This window comes from Miniopterus natalensis, chromosome 3 (genome assembly GCF_054644295.1).
Source record: "Miniopterus natalensis isolate mMinNat1 chromosome 3, mMinNat1.hap1, whole genome shotgun sequence".
Lineage (NCBI taxonomy): Eukaryota > Metazoa > Chordata > Mammalia > Chiroptera > Miniopteridae > Miniopterus > Miniopterus natalensis.
Window position 1 is genome coordinate 47,382,528 of NC_142083.1, and position 17,660 is coordinate 47,400,187.

The 17,660-nt window shown below is 35.6% G+C and overlaps 1 protein-coding gene across 1 annotated transcript in view; it reads left to right on the plus strand.

The window, feature by feature from the left end:
• Positions 1 to 6,697: 6,697 nt before the first annotated feature.
• The window catches only part of ADGRV1 (adhesion G protein-coupled receptor V1), a 404,143-nt gene continuing 393,180 nt past the window's right edge, over positions 6,698 to 17,660 (plus strand). Inside the window, exons 1-6 of the mRNA XM_016216159.2 lie at positions 6,698 to 6,844; positions 10,151 to 10,238; positions 11,057 to 11,241; positions 13,193 to 13,342; positions 14,643 to 14,738; positions 17,354 to 17,458. Of these exons, the coding sequence (XP_016071645.2) occupies positions 6,698 to 6,844; positions 10,151 to 10,238; positions 11,057 to 11,241; positions 13,193 to 13,342; positions 14,643 to 14,738; positions 17,354 to 17,458 (771 nt within the window). The remainder of the gene's footprint in view (positions 6,845 to 10,150; positions 10,239 to 11,056; positions 11,242 to 13,192; positions 13,343 to 14,642; positions 14,739 to 17,353; positions 17,459 to 17,660) is intronic.

A 17,660-nucleotide genomic window follows, 5' to 3' on the forward strand; every position in this document is an offset into this window, starting at 1 on the left:
TTGCTCTTCTCTTTGACCCTCTGCTGAGAAGACATTGACAGGGTACAGGAGAGCAAATTGTCTGTCTAAATAACAGCTGCTGTTCAACTCCAGCCAATTGATAAGTTTATGTAAAAATGTGGACTCAGCTTTGCCATTTATGGTCATTTTTCAAAATAATGTTGAAATCCATTTTTAAATAAATGAAAAATCTTCAAATTTTAAATCTTGGCCAAAATTATTTTAGTATTATTTTGGAAATACAATTTGGATTAAACAAACACGTATCTGTAGGCCTGTTCTGGGTTGAAGCCTCTGAATTCATTACATGAAGCTCTCTTCCTTTGCTCTCTCCCTTAATTGCAGTAAGAAAAGATGATATTTAATAGGTATTATAGAATAGAAAAACAGATAGTGGCCGAGGAACCCCCTGCCCCTTTTTGGTGATACTGAATCTCAGAGGAAAGAACAACTAGAACCAATTAGAGCTATTTCCAGTAAGACCTTAATTTCAAGAAAATTGCTTTTGTGCCTTTTGTCTTTGCATTCTATGAGGAATTGCAAATTATATTTGTTTGCTAAGAGTTATAGGTGGCAAAAATCTATCTTTAAATTCTTACAACTTCTTTCCATAATTTGAGAAATTGTTTATCGATGGTGTTAAAGATGGAGGGGTGCCATCTAATGGTAGGTTCAAAAAATCTTCATTTAGACACATGCTCCTTATATTCCAAAGGATTGAAAAGGCAAGTGTGTCTTACTTCTCCGTGACAGAGATACCTTTCATACACTCAGATTTAGCAGCTGTGTGAACAAATCTTGACTGACTTGATTACTTTTGAACTTGTCTCAGAGGATTTAGTGTAGTGAATCTTTCGCTTTGTGCTTTACCAAAGTGGGAAGAGAGAGCACAATTGAAATCTATACTCTTCCAGAGCCCCACGTAACTCTGGAATTGAAGCTTCTGTGCTCTATTGGACTGTTTCCTTGGTGGATATTTGTGATGCCAACATGAGCAGCTTGAATGGCTTTTGTGATCTGTTTATTTGGTGACTCGTGCAAATGGGAATGTATGATCTCATGGAAAATGTCAAGGTTAAATATTTGGAAATAAGAGAAAGAAGTCAGATACATTACTTAAAAGATTTTATGTATTGTATCAACTATTTACTTATCTCATTTGTGTTAAATGACACATTACTCTTCCTGGAAGTATTAGTCTAAACTGTATGATTATTTACTGAAATGGCTGTTGTAGAATCAGAGTCCTAGGTGTGTACCAGGATGATTTTTTATTATGGTTACTCTTCTTAAAAAAAGATTATTATGGTGCCCAGCCAGTTGTCTCAGTTGGATGAGCATCAGCCCATGCACCAGCAGGTCACCAGTTTGATTCCCAGTCAGGTTACATGCCTGGGTTGTAGGTTCGATACCTAGTAGGTGAATGCAGGAGGCAGCTGATCAATGTTTCTCTCTCATCAATGTGTCTCTCTCCCTCTCTCTCCCTTTCTCTCTCTGAAGTCAATAAAAATATATTTAAAAAAAGATTATTATGCTAAAGCATGCTTCACAAAAATTTATAAACATACTTTCATACAAATATAAAATGAGCACATGTCCAAGATTTTATTCAACCAATTAATGAGCGATCAGTAGGGTGTTAACACTGTTCAAAGAGCTTTTGAGAAGCTAAGTATTTAAAAGAAAGTTAATGAAGGAATGTTAAGATAAGATTTCTAGGTTAGTTTATAAATTTGGTCCCACTGAGCGATAAAACTGTGACCTTTGGAGTACTGTTTCACTGGACAAAAATTATTTGCACCTTTACTGCATGAAAGTTGCCAAATTTATATGTAACTTCACTAAGTCTGAAACCTTTATCAATAGTTAAGTTATTGAGTTGAACAAAGTGCATTTCTTTAGATCTTGGGTGTGCCTGTGCCCTGTAGGGTATTGAAAGTACTTGCCACCCACATTTCCCCTTATTTCCAGGTTTTGGGTACTTTTTGTTAAAAATGACCAATATTGATGAGTCTCATGTTTGTTCCTATGCAATGGGAATCAAAGTCCAAGTAAGACCGTTATGTTTGGTCCTGACAAAATTAAATAAGGCAAGGGAATTTCAAGAGTGTCTTGCTTTCCTTTACGACATTATTTTTTCTCCCTTCCTGTTACTTTAAGAGGATTAGTTAATTTACTCATTCACTCATTTTATTACTAAATAAACACATTTTAAGGGCCCATTTAATATGCCATGGACCATGGTAGGTGCATTGAATGCAAAGCTATTGAGGATGACCAGGGCCATTGTCCTGACCATGTTTTTGTTCTAAGGCCAGAGAGGGAATACATACAAATTAAGATAAGTGCAATCAAAGAAACTAAAGGCTGAGAGAAGGATATCAAAGGAAAAGTTCTTCATATACAGAGAATAGAAAGGTCATTCTGAGAAAGTGACATTTCGGCAAAAACTTTTGAGAGTCATGTGAAAGGTGGAAGAAAAGAGTCTTAGGCCTCTGGAGCAGCCAGCCCTGCGCACGTGGGAGAAAGTGTTGACTCATTCAGGGATCTGGAACACTGGTGCGGCTTAGTGAGTGAGGGCGAGAGTGGTCTTGATAGAAAAGATAGGAGCCTTTATGCCAAGTCTTGTAGTTCATGGTAAGGACTTTGCATTTTAAGTGCAGTGAAAGGCCTTTAAAGGTTTTTTTTGTTGTTGTTAATAAATGTTTTTCTATTATGGAAAAATTTAAACATACACAAAAACAGAAAGAATAATATGGTGAACCCCATGAACTCATCACCCAAGTTGTGACTGGATCTCAGGTATTTTGATTCCTAACGCATGATTAGTACAAAAGTAGGTGAATGAGTTAAAAAATTAGCTAGTTGAAAATATGAAGGTGTTGAAAATACACTGTTGGTAGGACTGAATGGGAGACTCCAAATGTTCGGTAGGACCACGACAGACAGCATTTAAAGTGATCTGGGATACTTAAGAAAATTGGGGAAAATATGAACTTTATATATGCACTATTAATGTTAGGTACACTTAAACCACCTAAAACTTTATAGTAAAGATTCCCCCCCCCCCCTTTTTGGTTGTATAAACCCACAAGGATAGAAGAGAAGAGGAGAAATAGCAATGCAGTTTTTAAGCCAGAAGGCAGATGGATGAATAGTATTTGGCTTAGCAGACCGTGGCAGGTTAAATCTAAGCTAGCAGACCAAGAAATAGCAAAAAAACCCCACCCCAAAACAAAACAAAAAACCACTCAAAAGGTATAGGAAATGATAGCACCAGTGCCTCTGTAACTATGGGTGGTGAGTGAGCAAATAGATGGGGTAGCAGCTGTTCCTGGAGTAGTCGGGTTCCTAGAATCATCATCCGGGCCATTCTACACTGCTGCTGCCTCCTCGCACCCCGCAACTCTGCTGTTTATTCTCTCAAAACGGTAAAGGTGGTTGCTTGACTGGGGAAGTGAGGTGTGTTTGAGGATATGAATCTCTAGAGAAAATAGGTTAGATAACCATGTGACTCCTGACTGCCCAGACTCCAGTCCCTCTCCCATCCTTGGTTCCAGAAGTCTTCATAGTTGTATCTCCACCTTCTAGATAGCAGAATGGAAGATTCTTCTTTGGGAAACTTGATAAACCTGAGAGTAAAGGCATTAAAATTGAGACTTTTTAACAACAGGTTTACCCATTTCACCCATTATTGATAAACTGCACACTCAAACGTGCTCAGAATTTCAAATAGTCATTTTGGTTTCTTACTCTTAATTATGCAAATATACAGATCCACACATTCCAAACATTGGATCATCATTTTCTACTCCTACTTAAATAACCAAGAATTACCAAACAGCTGAAGAAATCTCCTTATATAGAAGATAAATTATTATTCTGAAATAATAAAGCAACTTAGAGGTAACAGAGACTATAAAGAGAACAGAAAACTTTTTAAAAATCAGTATTTTCTGAGAGATAAAAGTTATTAGTTTAATTGAAAAATAACAGGATACCATTAAATTCTTAGAAAATGAAAACATAATAGTGTAAATAAATAAAATTAGTAGGAGAATTGAAATTTAATGATGGATTAAATTCTTAGAAAGTAGGTCAAAATCAAAGAATTAGAAATTAGAGAGAATAAAATATAAGAAAATGAGAGGCTCAGTCCCAGAATACCAATATTAAATAATCGAAGTTTAAGGATGAAAGAACAGTCAAAATGGAAGGGGGCAAAGTCATTGTGAAATAACATAAGAAAATTTTCCAGGTCTGAGGGATAAGTGTCAGATTGAAGGAGTCTGACTCAGTGCTCAGCCAAATGGACAAAAATAATCCCATTCCAAGAAAAATCCTGTGAAATTTCATAACACCTGTAGACAAAGAGAACTGTCCAGAGCAGGGAACAGCTCAAAAAGCAAATACATACAGCACTTCAGAATCAAAAGGATTTTGGATTTTCTAACAGCAGCAATGGAACAAGGCTTTCAAAAATAATGAAAAAAAATTTTTTTCACCTAAAATTCAATACCCAATGAAAGTATTAGTTAAGTGGAAGATTAACATCACAATAATTTCTAACATACAAGACCTAAAATGTTTATCTTGATACACCTTTTTTTAGGAAATTACTGGAGAATGTTCTCCATCAGAACAAGGAAATAAGCCAAGTAAATCAAGAGAGAGGAAAACGTGGAATTAGCAAAGTGAAGATCATACAGAGGACAGAGTGAGGGGCATCAGAATGATGTAAAGGGTCCCAGGACGACTCTGTTCCAGATGTAGAAGTCAAGTAGTCTTGATTAATGTGGGTTTGATGATGTGTGGTCTAGGAAAGTGCAAGTTGCCAGATTTTGTCTACCTTTCCCTGGAGGATGAATCAGTAGGTATAGTGAAAATCAATGGAAGCCATCATTTTATTGATGAGATCTACAATGATGATGGTATGTAGTTGAGACAATAAACATGTTCCCATCATGAATGTTTACACTGAAGCCTAGTATGTATCTATCATCTATTTATCATCTATCATCTATCTATCTATCATCTATCATCTATCTATCTATCTATCTATCTATCTATCTATCTATCTATCTATCTATCTATCTATCATCTATCAATCAATCATCATCTATCATCTATCTATCATCTGTATCTATCATCTATTATCTATCTATCTATCATCATCTATCTATCATTATCTATCATCTATCTCTATCATCTATCTATCTCTATCATCTATCTATCTATCTATCTATCTATCTATCTATCTATCTATCATCTATCTATCTATCTATCTATCTATCTATCTATCTATCTATCTATCTATCATCTATCTATCTATCATCTATCATCTATCTATCATCTATCATCTGTCATCTACCACCATCTTAAAAAAAAGCGTTGATTCCTGTAGTCTGCATGTAGAAGAAAACAAAATCTGTCACAGGAATTTTCTCATATGGACATATATGCGTAGATTGTCTCTTGAGACAGATGGAGTTGATAACTGTAATTGACAAGGTAGGAGAGGCATATGGCTGGTGGGGATGGTGTGAGGGAAACTTACTTTTCATTGTTTACGTTTTTTTCCTTTTAACACTGTTTCATGTATATTTATATGTTTTAAAGATAAATAAAATAAAAACTTTAAATAAAAATTTTAACCATTTCTTAAAAATTTTAAATAAAATAAAAATAAAGGTAATAAACATCCCACATAGTTTAAATAGCTGTAAGACTATCCCTTTTATCATTTAAAAATATTTAGAATTTTCTCTACTTGTAACAGATTTATTTTGAAAGTTGCAAATTTAAATTCTGTCTTGTATGGAGGAAGGAAAAGGTCAATTTTTTTATAGTACTGACCAAGTACAAATAACATAGATTAAGAATTCTTAGAGGCTGAATAATTGATGATATGAATGATAAAACGTCTCTTGTTCCACAGGAGTAATTCTATAGTTTTAGAATGCCCTTTAGTAAATGTAATAGAATTCAAGTAATTCTAAACTTGAAAACCTTGCTCCATTAGGATCATATTTTCAGTATTAATTACCTGATGGTCATACCGTGGGAAGATGCTTGCCACCGCATTGACAAGACAACAGCTGAAGCTAAAAGGTCAACTCTGCACTAATAATCTTTTTCTTTTCACTTTGTCTCACCACTCCCAGATGTTGTACATCTGTTTATTCTAAAACTTAAAAAGACAAAGTTAACTTCCAGATCGACAAAAGGTTTACTACAAAACCGGCAAAGTTAATTGAATCTATATGTTTTTTTTTACATTGTCATCTCTTGGGTCCTGATTCTTATTTTGCTCTATTCCTTATTTCTAAAGACTTATTGAAAGTTAAAATGAAGACTGTTCCCATTTACTCAGAATATACTATACTTGCTACCTCTCCTAAGGCAAGATAGGAAGGTAGTATCTTAGGTAAACAAGACTTAGAATTTCATGGTTATTGTGATATATTGTGTTGGTGAGTATTGTTTTATAAATGGCATTTAGTATATTTATGTACTAAGTAATCCAAGTGGGGAATAAAATTAGCCAACACCAGTAGGTTTTCAAAAGGGAAGAAAGAGCTAGCATCCCAGAAAAAAGCAAGAGAACAGAGTTAGTGCCAGGCAAATGTAAAGAAGCATGATGTTAGGGTTCCTGTGACCATCAGAAGGGCATTCACTTTTTCCGAACAGTAAGGCAATGTGGTCCACCCTTGTCCTGCTTTGTTCTCTTGTGAAGACGTGTTTTGTTTGCCTCCGTATCCGAAATTTTCTCAATAGTCGTCAGTTTCGAGGTGGAGGGGAAGATATTACAGATGGTGGTAATAACTGCATGAGAATAGGAAAGGTAGTGTGGTATTCTCCACAGACGTTTAGAAAAGATTAAGACTGTTGAATGTCAGAGTGGAGGACGAGAAGTCTTCCACAGATTTGAGATTAGTGGATAAATATGGATGTGGCAAATGACAGAAAATCCAACCCAAACTGGCTATAGCAAAACATGCGGTGTATTGCCTCAGTAACAAAAAGGCAGTGCAAAGCTGAACTCAGGAACCTAAGCTTGATGTTCAAGACTTGGCTCCTCTCTGCCTCTTAGCTCTGTCTGGCCGTGTTGGCTTTATTTCCAGGCTTTGGAGGAAACTGGCCCCAATCAACACTATCCTTCTGAATCCAGCGGCAGAGGGAATCTGCATTCTTATGTTTAAGCAAAAGTCTCAGAATTGTGTCTTGTTGACTTTGATTGCCCACCCCTGTGCATACCTTGGAGCCAAGGACCATATCTTATGGGTCCTCGTGCCCTCGGTGACTGGCATAGGGTGTTGCACATTGGAGAGCAGGGGCTAAGTATACAGATGATATTAAAATGTCAGCTGCTCTTCTGAAAGCAACCAGTACGCATCGTAGGAGCTATTCTAGTATATTCCTAATTTTAATTTTATTTTTTAATTTATTTTTTGCAGAATTAGGTGACTTGTTGGGTAGGTTGATTACTGGAATCTAAGAACCTAAGAATTTGTGTCTGCATGCTGTCAGGACCCTGTCAGAACTTCATAGTATAATTCAGGAAATTAGAAGCAAGAAAGTAACCTAGATCTCATATTGCTTGAACACAATAAGAGATCTATTAAGAGATAAGAGATCTACTGGCAGGGACAGTTTTTATTTCCTTTGAATCACACTGAGCAAGAGGGGGAAGTGTGAAGAGACCGTGGATGCTAGTTGGAAATGAAAGGGTGAGAATTTTGGACCATCAGGCCATTACAGAGCAGAAGTATGACACAATGATGCCAAAAGTATTCTTCTAGAATTGCAACAGAATGTGAATTAAACACATTATGATCTTTAAATATGTTTGACATTTATTTTATAGAGGTTAAAAATAATAGGTGGTCTGATGGGTTATGTAAAACTTTTATTAAATCTAATGAGAGAAAAAGTTACTTGAAATAGATGTAAGACTTAAGTATTATGTCAGTTACTAATGCTTAGTCTTCTGAATTTAATAGGGTTCCAAAGGCTAGATTTTCAGTAGATAGAGGAAAATGTACCTAGTTACTCTGAAAAAGAACTGTTTGGCATTCATTTAAGTCTGCCTGTTTTCTAATGGGAACTTTACTTTCAAAGCTTTTTCTTCATCTTTTAATTTCCATTGAATGCCAGCTTTGCCTCAACAACTTTTCTTATAAGTTGAAAAGATGAAAGCGGAGGAGATTCAATTATCAATGATGTCACAGAATTTGAGGCTCTTCCAATCATGCTTGTTTGTTCATTTTGCATAATCCCAGAACTCACTGATGTACACCAATTTAAAATGAATTTAGTGACTTAACCACAAGATCTTGGAGCTCTAATTGCCTGGGAAACTGCAAGAACACACCATTGGAACTCCTTGGTCCTGACATTAAAAGATGCTGTGAAAGAGATACTGTAGCTTCAGTTAAATAAATCTAATGTTTATCATACTAATAAGGTGCAGACTTTTAGGAGACTTATAATTATGCAGTTTTATGGTAATTTTGGTTATTGCCCATGAGTTTAAAATATTTGAATGCTTTGAAATGTGTAGCATAAGTAATCTACCATATTATTCATGAGGGAGATGTATGATTTGTAGGAATGAAATGTAAGAGGCAATATAGTGTGGTTATTGGGTAGAGAGTCCGAAGGTGGACTCCTGGGTTCAAATCCTGCCTAGCCACTTACGTAGCTAAGTAAGACTGCATGTGTTAATTAATCTGTCTTTTTTTGTTTCCTCAGCTATAAAATGGGGTTAATTTTACCACCTTCTTCGTAGAGATTCAATGTGTTACTGTGTATAAAGTATCTAGGACAATACTATATAATCATTTGTTCTGATTACTTTCTATAGGTCATTACAACTTTTCTGTAGGATATATGGAATCTTAAAATGCAATATAGTAATATGTAGAAAATATATGAGGAAATATGCAGAAATTTCAAGTATATGGCATTGAGAATTTCAGTAATTAACAAAGCTACAAATGTGTTCTATTGTATGTTCCCTCCAGGACACATTCCCCACATTCTTCCTCACGCTCTGGGACAGTGTATTTCAAGGTGTACCCCAAGGATCAGTTGCATTAGAATCAGCCAGGCTGCCTGTTAAATGCAGACTCCTGGGCCCTGCCATAAACTCACTGGATCTGCATTTCTGGGTGTGAGAATAAGAATTTTAAGAAAGGTCGGAGTTGATTCTTATGCAGGACAAATTTTGAGAACTTACGTTGCCAGTCGTTCACGATCCCCCCCTCTCACGCTTTAGCTCACTTTCACTCTTTCTCACTTAGGACTTTTTCAGGTGTCTTCTTATTTCTCTGAGCTCAAGGTTCTGTCACATCTCATGTTCAAGGAATTGAGATTTTTCTCCCCAAATCACGATAGACCAAAGGTGATCCTCTTCAGGTCTGTATTCCTTCTCATCCCTAGTTCGTTCCTTTCCCACTATTTGTCACAAGTGAGGTATGAAGTCATTCTGGCCTTAGAATCCCTCCGAAGATCTTCAGTTGTCTGGTTCAGTCCAGAACTGCTCCCAGTTTCCTGCCTGCCTCACCCAGGTTTTGCCTTTTTCCTTCTGTCTCTCATATTTTTCATTTCCTTTCTTTCCATAAATGTTCCTGACTTAGAAGTCAAGGAGGAGTTTGCAGCTGGTAAGGGAGACCTATTTTATTTTTTCTGGGTCCCTTAGCCCATGGCAGGCTTCCTTAGAGAGAAGGCACAGGTGTAAAAAGTGCCCTAGCCCTCCAGGACCTCTGTCCCTACTGGCCTGTCTCTTTCCTGCACTCCATCTGAACTCTGCATCCCTGTCTATGGATTTTGTTGCCATAAGGATGTGAGACATTAAGCAATCTCAGACTGTGTTGTTTGAATATACTTGAGTGAGAAAATTGCATTGAAACCCTAAAGTATATCAAGAACTAAACATAAAGCCATGTATTGTCCTGAGGAAATACCACGTACATGAATATTTTATTACTTCTTGACTAAGGTAGAGATTAATAGGAAGCATTTTTGGCTCATAGAGTTTGTAATGCAACTCTCCTTTAAAACACATGAACTTGTTATGTTCGTGTGACTGATCACATCATCCATTGGAATCTTAATGATCCGTGAGATAAATTGTTCACATTTTTAGAGGTACATCTACATTACAAAACAGCAGCTTTCAGGAGGCCACTGCACTGTTGTGCTTTTGAAATCACTTGAGTCGCACAGTGCTGAAAGTAGGAACAATATTGATGACTCACAAACATGCACATGTAGTAAGAAGAAAACAACAGAAGTTATGGAAATTCACACGTTGCCAAATTTGCTTGCTTCTAAAGCAACATGGACATTTTCTAAGTGGTATTAGTATTTTAGCTAGTAAAATGGGAGAAATTCAAGTCCTGGAAATCTGTGTTCTTTGAAAGGATTAGCTTTTCCTTGCAATAGCTAAAAACTTTTAAAAAGCATTTTTAAATAAGACAAATTTAAGAAAAAATAGGCACAACAAAGAAATCAGTTTACTTATAGAGTTTTTTGTTTCAATTGCTTTATGTATCCATTTCAAGAGTTCTCTCATATTTGTATGATCAAATAAATAGATGAATAAGTTCCATTAAGATTATTGATCCATTTGATAATTTTTTAGTTTTTGCTTGTATTTTAGTTTCATTTGGGGGAAGATGGGTTTTAATTCAGTTTCCATGTTACTACTTATGTTTTTCTTAGAATAAATTGGAGGGTCAAATTTTTTTTAATAAACTAAATTTGATAAATAAGTTTAAGGCTAGTTATGACTATTATCTTGATATATAAGCCGAAAAACAGAACATAGTTATGAGAACGATAGAAGAGAACTATAGAAGAGTTTATTATTTTTAATTTAATTCTGTGATCACACATTTGAATTGGATGGCTTAATATTTGCTGTATTTATGTCTTAGTTGCTTACTATCTAACTCTTCACTCAGTTTATATCTATAGAAACACAGCCAAATGAAAATATATTAAATATGTTGTGTGAACAAAATCTTTTTTTTTTTTTTTTTTCCTATAGGGATGCCCTCTGCATCTTTATTAGTAAATCTTCTTTCAGCTTTATTCATCCCTTTTGTATTTGGAGAAACAGAAATAAGGTTTGCTGGACAAACAGAATTTGTTGTTAATGAAACAAGTACAACAGTTATTCGTCTCGTCATTGAAAGAATAGGAGAGCCAGCAAACGTCACAGCAATTGTATGGGTAAGAAATGATTGTAATTCTAGTCTTACTGAAGTAGATATGAAATTTCTTAGTGTCAATGACAAGAATTTTTGTAATTGTTTGAGATTCTGAGTAGTTTGATCGTGACAAATGATTTGCATATACACTATTCCATTTCTGTAGGTTCATAGAGTGCTCCAAGGTAGCATGTGCGTTTGGCAATAATAGTAGTTTAAAGATATAGAATGATTATTTTAAAATGTTCATATGTTTATTTTAAAACAAATAAAATGAAAATATCAATAAGTATTTCTAAGTAAAAGAAAGTTTTATTAGGGTAATTTGGATTCTGGTTATCTCTGGTTGGATATATTATCTACTGTCAGGCAGCTTTAAGAAAATATATGAAATACATAAAAGTAGTAAAATAGCAATTAAAAACTCTTAGTTATGTCAGAGAGCTCTCTTTTTTTTTAAAGGAGAAATTAGGTAGGTCAACTTACGTTGAAATTAGGTAGAATTTGTTAAACTCTTGCTCTATCTTACACACAGTTTAATTATTAGATAGATTGAGTGTGCATGTTTTTGTGTTTATGTTTAACCAGAAAGTATTGTCATATGACTGCTAATGGTATTACTATATTTGAGCCCCTAAATGCTTGAAACTTTTGTTTTCAAAAATAAGTTTTTAAGCAGTAGGTTAAATTTTTACATTGTGAAACATTGTGAAAAGAGACAAAGAAGAGAAAACTACCTATAAAGCAAACCCAATATTGTACTTTTGTGCATTGCTTTTAGTTTTTAATTTATTACATAGATGTATATATTTATTGAGTTCATTTTTTGTTTGAGTATATATTATACTTGATAATCTTGCACATATAATTTTGCTTGTATCTTAATTTTTTCAGGTTGGTCTATTATTTTCTCAGCTTTTCTTGATAGTGGTGTCATCATTTCCCAATCATTCTTGAACTATTTTTTTATTTAGATTGCTCTCAATTTATGCTGTTATAAATGTTGTTCTAATGAAACTATCTATATACATATTGATTTTTGCATATTTTGGATTGTTAAATGAGTTTTTGGGTTGGATTACTGTGCTTTTTTTCTTGTTTCAGTGGCTCTTGATATTTAATACTTTCTAAAAGACAGTGCCTCTTTTTATATTAAGGTATGAGGACAAGTTTTCCAACACCTCTGACTACTTACTTGGATCAAGTATTTAAAACTTAATTTATTATAAACAAAAACTTGAAATTGACTAAAATTTGTCTATACATGTCCTTCATTTTTTTTATTTGTACTAAATCGTAGTTCTTTTTTCTAGTAGCAAAAGAAATCTCATTTAGATTTGCACAAGGAGCAGCTGCTTTATAATTTCCTAATTATTGCTTCCTTGAGAATCTTATTAGCAATGCTTATATTAGAGAATGAGGTCTTAAAAAGTTAAGGAAAAGTTTATAATGTCTAATAAATTTGGAATGCTTAAAGAATTGGGTCTTTATTGGAGTTGTGGGAGAATATAAATAAAATTTTATGTTGAAAGTTTTGGTAAGAGCAGTTTCTTTGAAACTGATAGGGAAAATAATTTTTCTGATATATTTTGGCAAGCTACTTTCAACCCTTCTTTGGGAGAGTTTCAGCTCCAATTTATCTTGTTAGGTTTGCTGTAATCCACTTCAGATCAATCAAGAGGCAGAGAAAAAATATTGACATCATACTTTCCTTTATAATTATTATTTGTCTATGTAATGATTTCTTTTCCTTCAGGAGCATAAACAAATGTTTTTGTGTAGGATCATTTCTTTTTATAAATTTTTAAGGTGATTTTTATCAGTTGTTAACTATTTGCCTTTGTGCATCCCATTTATAAACATTAGTGTCGCTGGGTGGTTCAGGTTTTTCCCTGTTGATTGCTCCCATTGACATCAGTTTTGCTTGTCCTACCACTGCTATGTAAGAGCTATCTATATTTTGCATTTGATAGCTGGAAGGAGAAGACACTGGAGACTTTTTTGACACATACGCTGCAGCGTTTATACCTGCTGGAGAAACAAATAGGACAGTGTACATAGCAGTATGCGATGATGACTTACCAGAGCCTGATGAAACTTTTATTTTTCACTTAACATTACAGGTAAATCCTTCCCCCACTCTTAACCTTAAACTCATAAAAATCTTGCAGTGCTTAAAAATCTGTTTCTCTGGAGATAAGCCAATTCAGGTGACTGGTAGTAGTTTTCATAGAAGCCAGAACTGAAAACCTCTTTGGCAATTCCACGGTGTGGTTATTTCTCAGGCAATCTTGTTTTGAAGATCCTACAGCTAGTGTTTGGATCCATTCAGCGTATTTAGGAATTGTCATGACAGATGCTCAAGAAAACTTTGTCTTCCCTTTGGCCCTTTTCTCTTTTATTCTTTCCCTGCTACCAGATGCACAAAGAATGACCGTGACTTCTGAGTTCAAAGGCGGAGGATACAAAAAGCAGGCATGGAAGTGGGAGGTCCCTGTGCCTTAGAATAAATTCGGAGTACCCCTGGGAAAAATGCTTGAATAGCCTTAGGTTTAATTGTCCTTTATTGGTTGAGTTGTTAGGTTGAGGCAATGACTGTTAACAATGCTCTAGTTAATTTTTATGAAGGGCATTGAGAATTTTTTTTTTGAATGATTACATTGGTATGATTACATTTTTATGAAAATGATACTTGAAACAGTCATGTTTTACTTCTGTGCATGCTTTTTTATGTTCCTGTATGCTGCTGTTGAATAATGAGAAATGTTGCATTTATTAGAAATGCAACATTTCTCACATTTATTAGAAAATTTGTTTTAATATTTTATCTTTAATTTGGCTCTATGACTTGTGGAATAAGTAATTCTTAAGTTCCAGCACCTTCTAAAGTATAAGAAAAAGAATCATGTTGGAGTAGAATTTCATACTGCTCGCTTTATTATCTGGCATCCTAGTAATGACAGAGTAATTATAACACAGTGTTACTATTCGGTGATTACTTATAATAATTTCTATTTTAATAGTCAGTGATTAATGATTTTCAAAACATTTTGAAGAATTCTTGTTGAAACTTTTTTATCTTGTTGACTTAGTTGGAATGTATTTTCTCAATCTGTGCATTAAAAGTATTCTTGAGCCCTGGCCAGGTAGCTCACTTGGTTAGAGCATCATCCCGTATATTGAAAGGTGGCAGGTTCAATTTCCAGTCAGGGCATGTAAAGGACGCTGCTGATCAATGTTTCTCTCTCTCCCTCCCTCCCTCCTTCTCCCTTCCTCGCTCTAAAAAAACCCCAAAACAAACCAGTATTCTTGCATTTTTATTCATATTCTTAATAATTTACTTAAAGACAGAAATTCTGTTAAAATGATTATTCTTTCCTCTTATTTTTAATTTATTGATTTATTTTTTGGCTTTTATTTTAGAAACCTTCAGCAAATGTGAAGCTTGGATGGCCAAGGACTGTTACTGTGACAATATTATCAAATGACAATGCATTTGGAATTATTTCATTTAATATGGTATAGTTACAACTTGATTAATCTTGTGGTTGTTGGATAATAGTTTAATTTTTTGATTATTTGTCATGATGTTACTTAGTATCATTATCTTTTGATATTTAAATAATATTTGCTCCAACTCCATCCCTATTCCACATTCTATAGACTGTCCATTTGTCCTACCAAAGATTTCTTTGAATTGAGGAGGCCTATATGATCATGATCATGCCTTATCCTAATTGCTTTCTGTTGGTCATTCTATCTGACTCATTTGCTACCTCTTTTGGTGGTCTCTAACTCAGATGTTGTCTTAGTTGGTTAGATCTGTTATAATAGAATACCATAGCCTGGGTGGCTTAAAAACAACTGAAATTTATTTCTCATAGTTTGGGAGGCTGAGAAGTCTAAGGTTGAGGCATTGGCAGATTGTGTCTGCGGAAGGCCTGCTCCTGGTACATACACAGCTGTCTTTTTGCAGTGTTCTCACATGGCAGAGGGGCAGGGGAGCTCTCTGGAGTCTCTTTTATAAAGGCACTAATCCTATTCATGACCTGGCCCCCCACTTCCTAATACCATCACATTGCAGGTTAGGGTTTAAACATATGAATTTGGTGTGTGTGCGTGTGTGTGTGTGTGTGTGTGTGTGTGTGTGTGTATGCATAAACATTCAGTCTGCAGCAGATGTTGTAACCCAGTTTTTTTTGCTTGATTTTCCCAACTGCCACTTAAAGAAAGCATTGTCTGTCAGCCTCTTCTAAAAGTTGGGTGTAACTCCGAGATAAGAAAAAACATATTAAAAGAATATTGAAAAAACCTATAGTAAAATTAAAATTGAATAGCATATATTACAGCGTTTAAAATATCTGCGTCAATCTCTACCCTGAGATTTTCTCATTAATTAATATTTCCACTTCATGTCATTCCCCTCAGTTTTGCTCAGCAGTTTTTTTTCTCCCTTATCACCAAATTCCTGTGTCCCTGGCCAGTTCTATGTTTTTTTCTTTAAATTTATCTTTATTATCAAAAGTATTACAGATGTCCCCTTTTTTCCCCATTGACCCCTTCCACCCTTCACCCATTGCCCCCCCCCCCAAGACTTCTCCACACTATTGTCTGTGTCCATGGGTTATGCATATATGCATATAAGTTCTTTGGTAAATCTCTTCCCACCCCCCAGAGGATTTTATCTTTAGACACAAACACAGAAGACAGGTCCCAACTCTTAAAATAAAACAAAATTTATCTCAAATACAATTGGAGTTTGCCACAGAGTTTTAGACTACAATAACCTTTCTGATATGGAGACTTTTTGAATCATGTTACTAATTATCATTCCTAAAAGATGATGTGGCACTCTCCAGCTTTTTATTTATTTTCCAATTTAGAATGCTACTACAGTTGGTATATTATATGTCATCTTAAGTGATCTTTGAAACACGATGGGCTACAGGTAACTATGATCTTCACAACTGCAGTATCTTTATTAAAAAGGGTATGTGGATAATGTCAATATAGTAGACATTTTTCTAGTCTCCATTATATTGTCATTTACAGAAATTAATGAATTATTTTTATTTGAATGCTGGAGAATTATTAGTTAATTTCCCTCCCTACTGCCTTTCCACTGCACTCGTAATTTATCTTCCCTAACCTCATACTGATTTGTTTAAAAGATTCTTTCTTTCTTTTTTAATTTTGACATTGTACATCTTAACCTCTGGGAATGAACTCTTGTTTCTAGCTTTGGTCCCAGGTCCATGACTATTGTGGCCTGACTGGGCAGCTGCCCTGCATGACTAAAATTGAACTAAGTAACTATTGAGCTCCCAGTAGTTGCTACAGAGGCTGCTTCGGTTCCGGCCTTGACCATGATTATGCGGCTGCTGAGGATAACACTGATGATGATGATAATTATCACCCACGTTTACCGAACCCTCTCTGTGTGTCAGGCGCTAGGATAAGCGCTTGGTGTTAATTATCGCAATGAAACCTCGTCGCAACCCTTCGGGCCAGGTGTGGCTATCCCACTTATAGGTGGGGATGCTGAGCCTTGGATCCTCTGGGGAGCTGGCCCCACTGCCCGCGCGAGTGCGCACCCGGCCGCCCCCCCCCCCCCCCTCCCGTGCTGCGCTTCAGCGGGCCACGCCAGCGCATTTCATCTGAAGTCCTGGCCCCTTCTTTCGCTCATCCTGAAAAAGCCATTAGCAGTTGCCTGCTTTTCAATGGCGAGCTGACAGCAATGAGGAGGAAATAGTGGCTGGGAGCAAGGCTGAGTGGCCGTTGCAGTGAGCTGCCCTGGTCTCCAGGCACCACTCATTTCTGTGCCCCGGGCCCCTGCGAGCATTTGAATCGGTTATCTTTCAACTAGATGACCTTTAAGATTCCTCAGTGGAACAGGTAGCTGATGGTAGAACCAGGTTAAGAACCAACATCTTTTGTGTGACTAGTTTTATGTTCCTTTTTTTAACCTTTTAAGTGCTTTTATTAGCTGAAGTTAATTAATGCCAGGAAATACCACATCCTTATGAGTACAGTGTGGCTTGATCTGCCTGTGGAAATGTAGTATTTCTAAGGTAATAGTTTGCTTCACCTCCCACCTCTGATCAGTGCCTGATTGTCTTGGCTCTTCCCAATAGCCTTTCTCAATCACAGTGAGTGAGCCCAGGGGCAGAAATGAATCTGTGCCTCTTACTCTCATCAGAGAAAAAGGAACCTATGGAATGGTCACTGTGACTTTTGAGGTACGTTTACCCTGAAATAATTTTAAGTGGTAACTTTTTAGACTTCATACCAGATAGCTACAATTTTAAAAGTCAAAGTTCTTTGTATAAGACATACGACCCTTAATGAAAATGAAATGAAAGTAAATGCTTTTATTATCTGATAAATTTCATGGTTAATATAAAAATGTTTTCCTTGTTATCTGAACATTCTATGCTTACA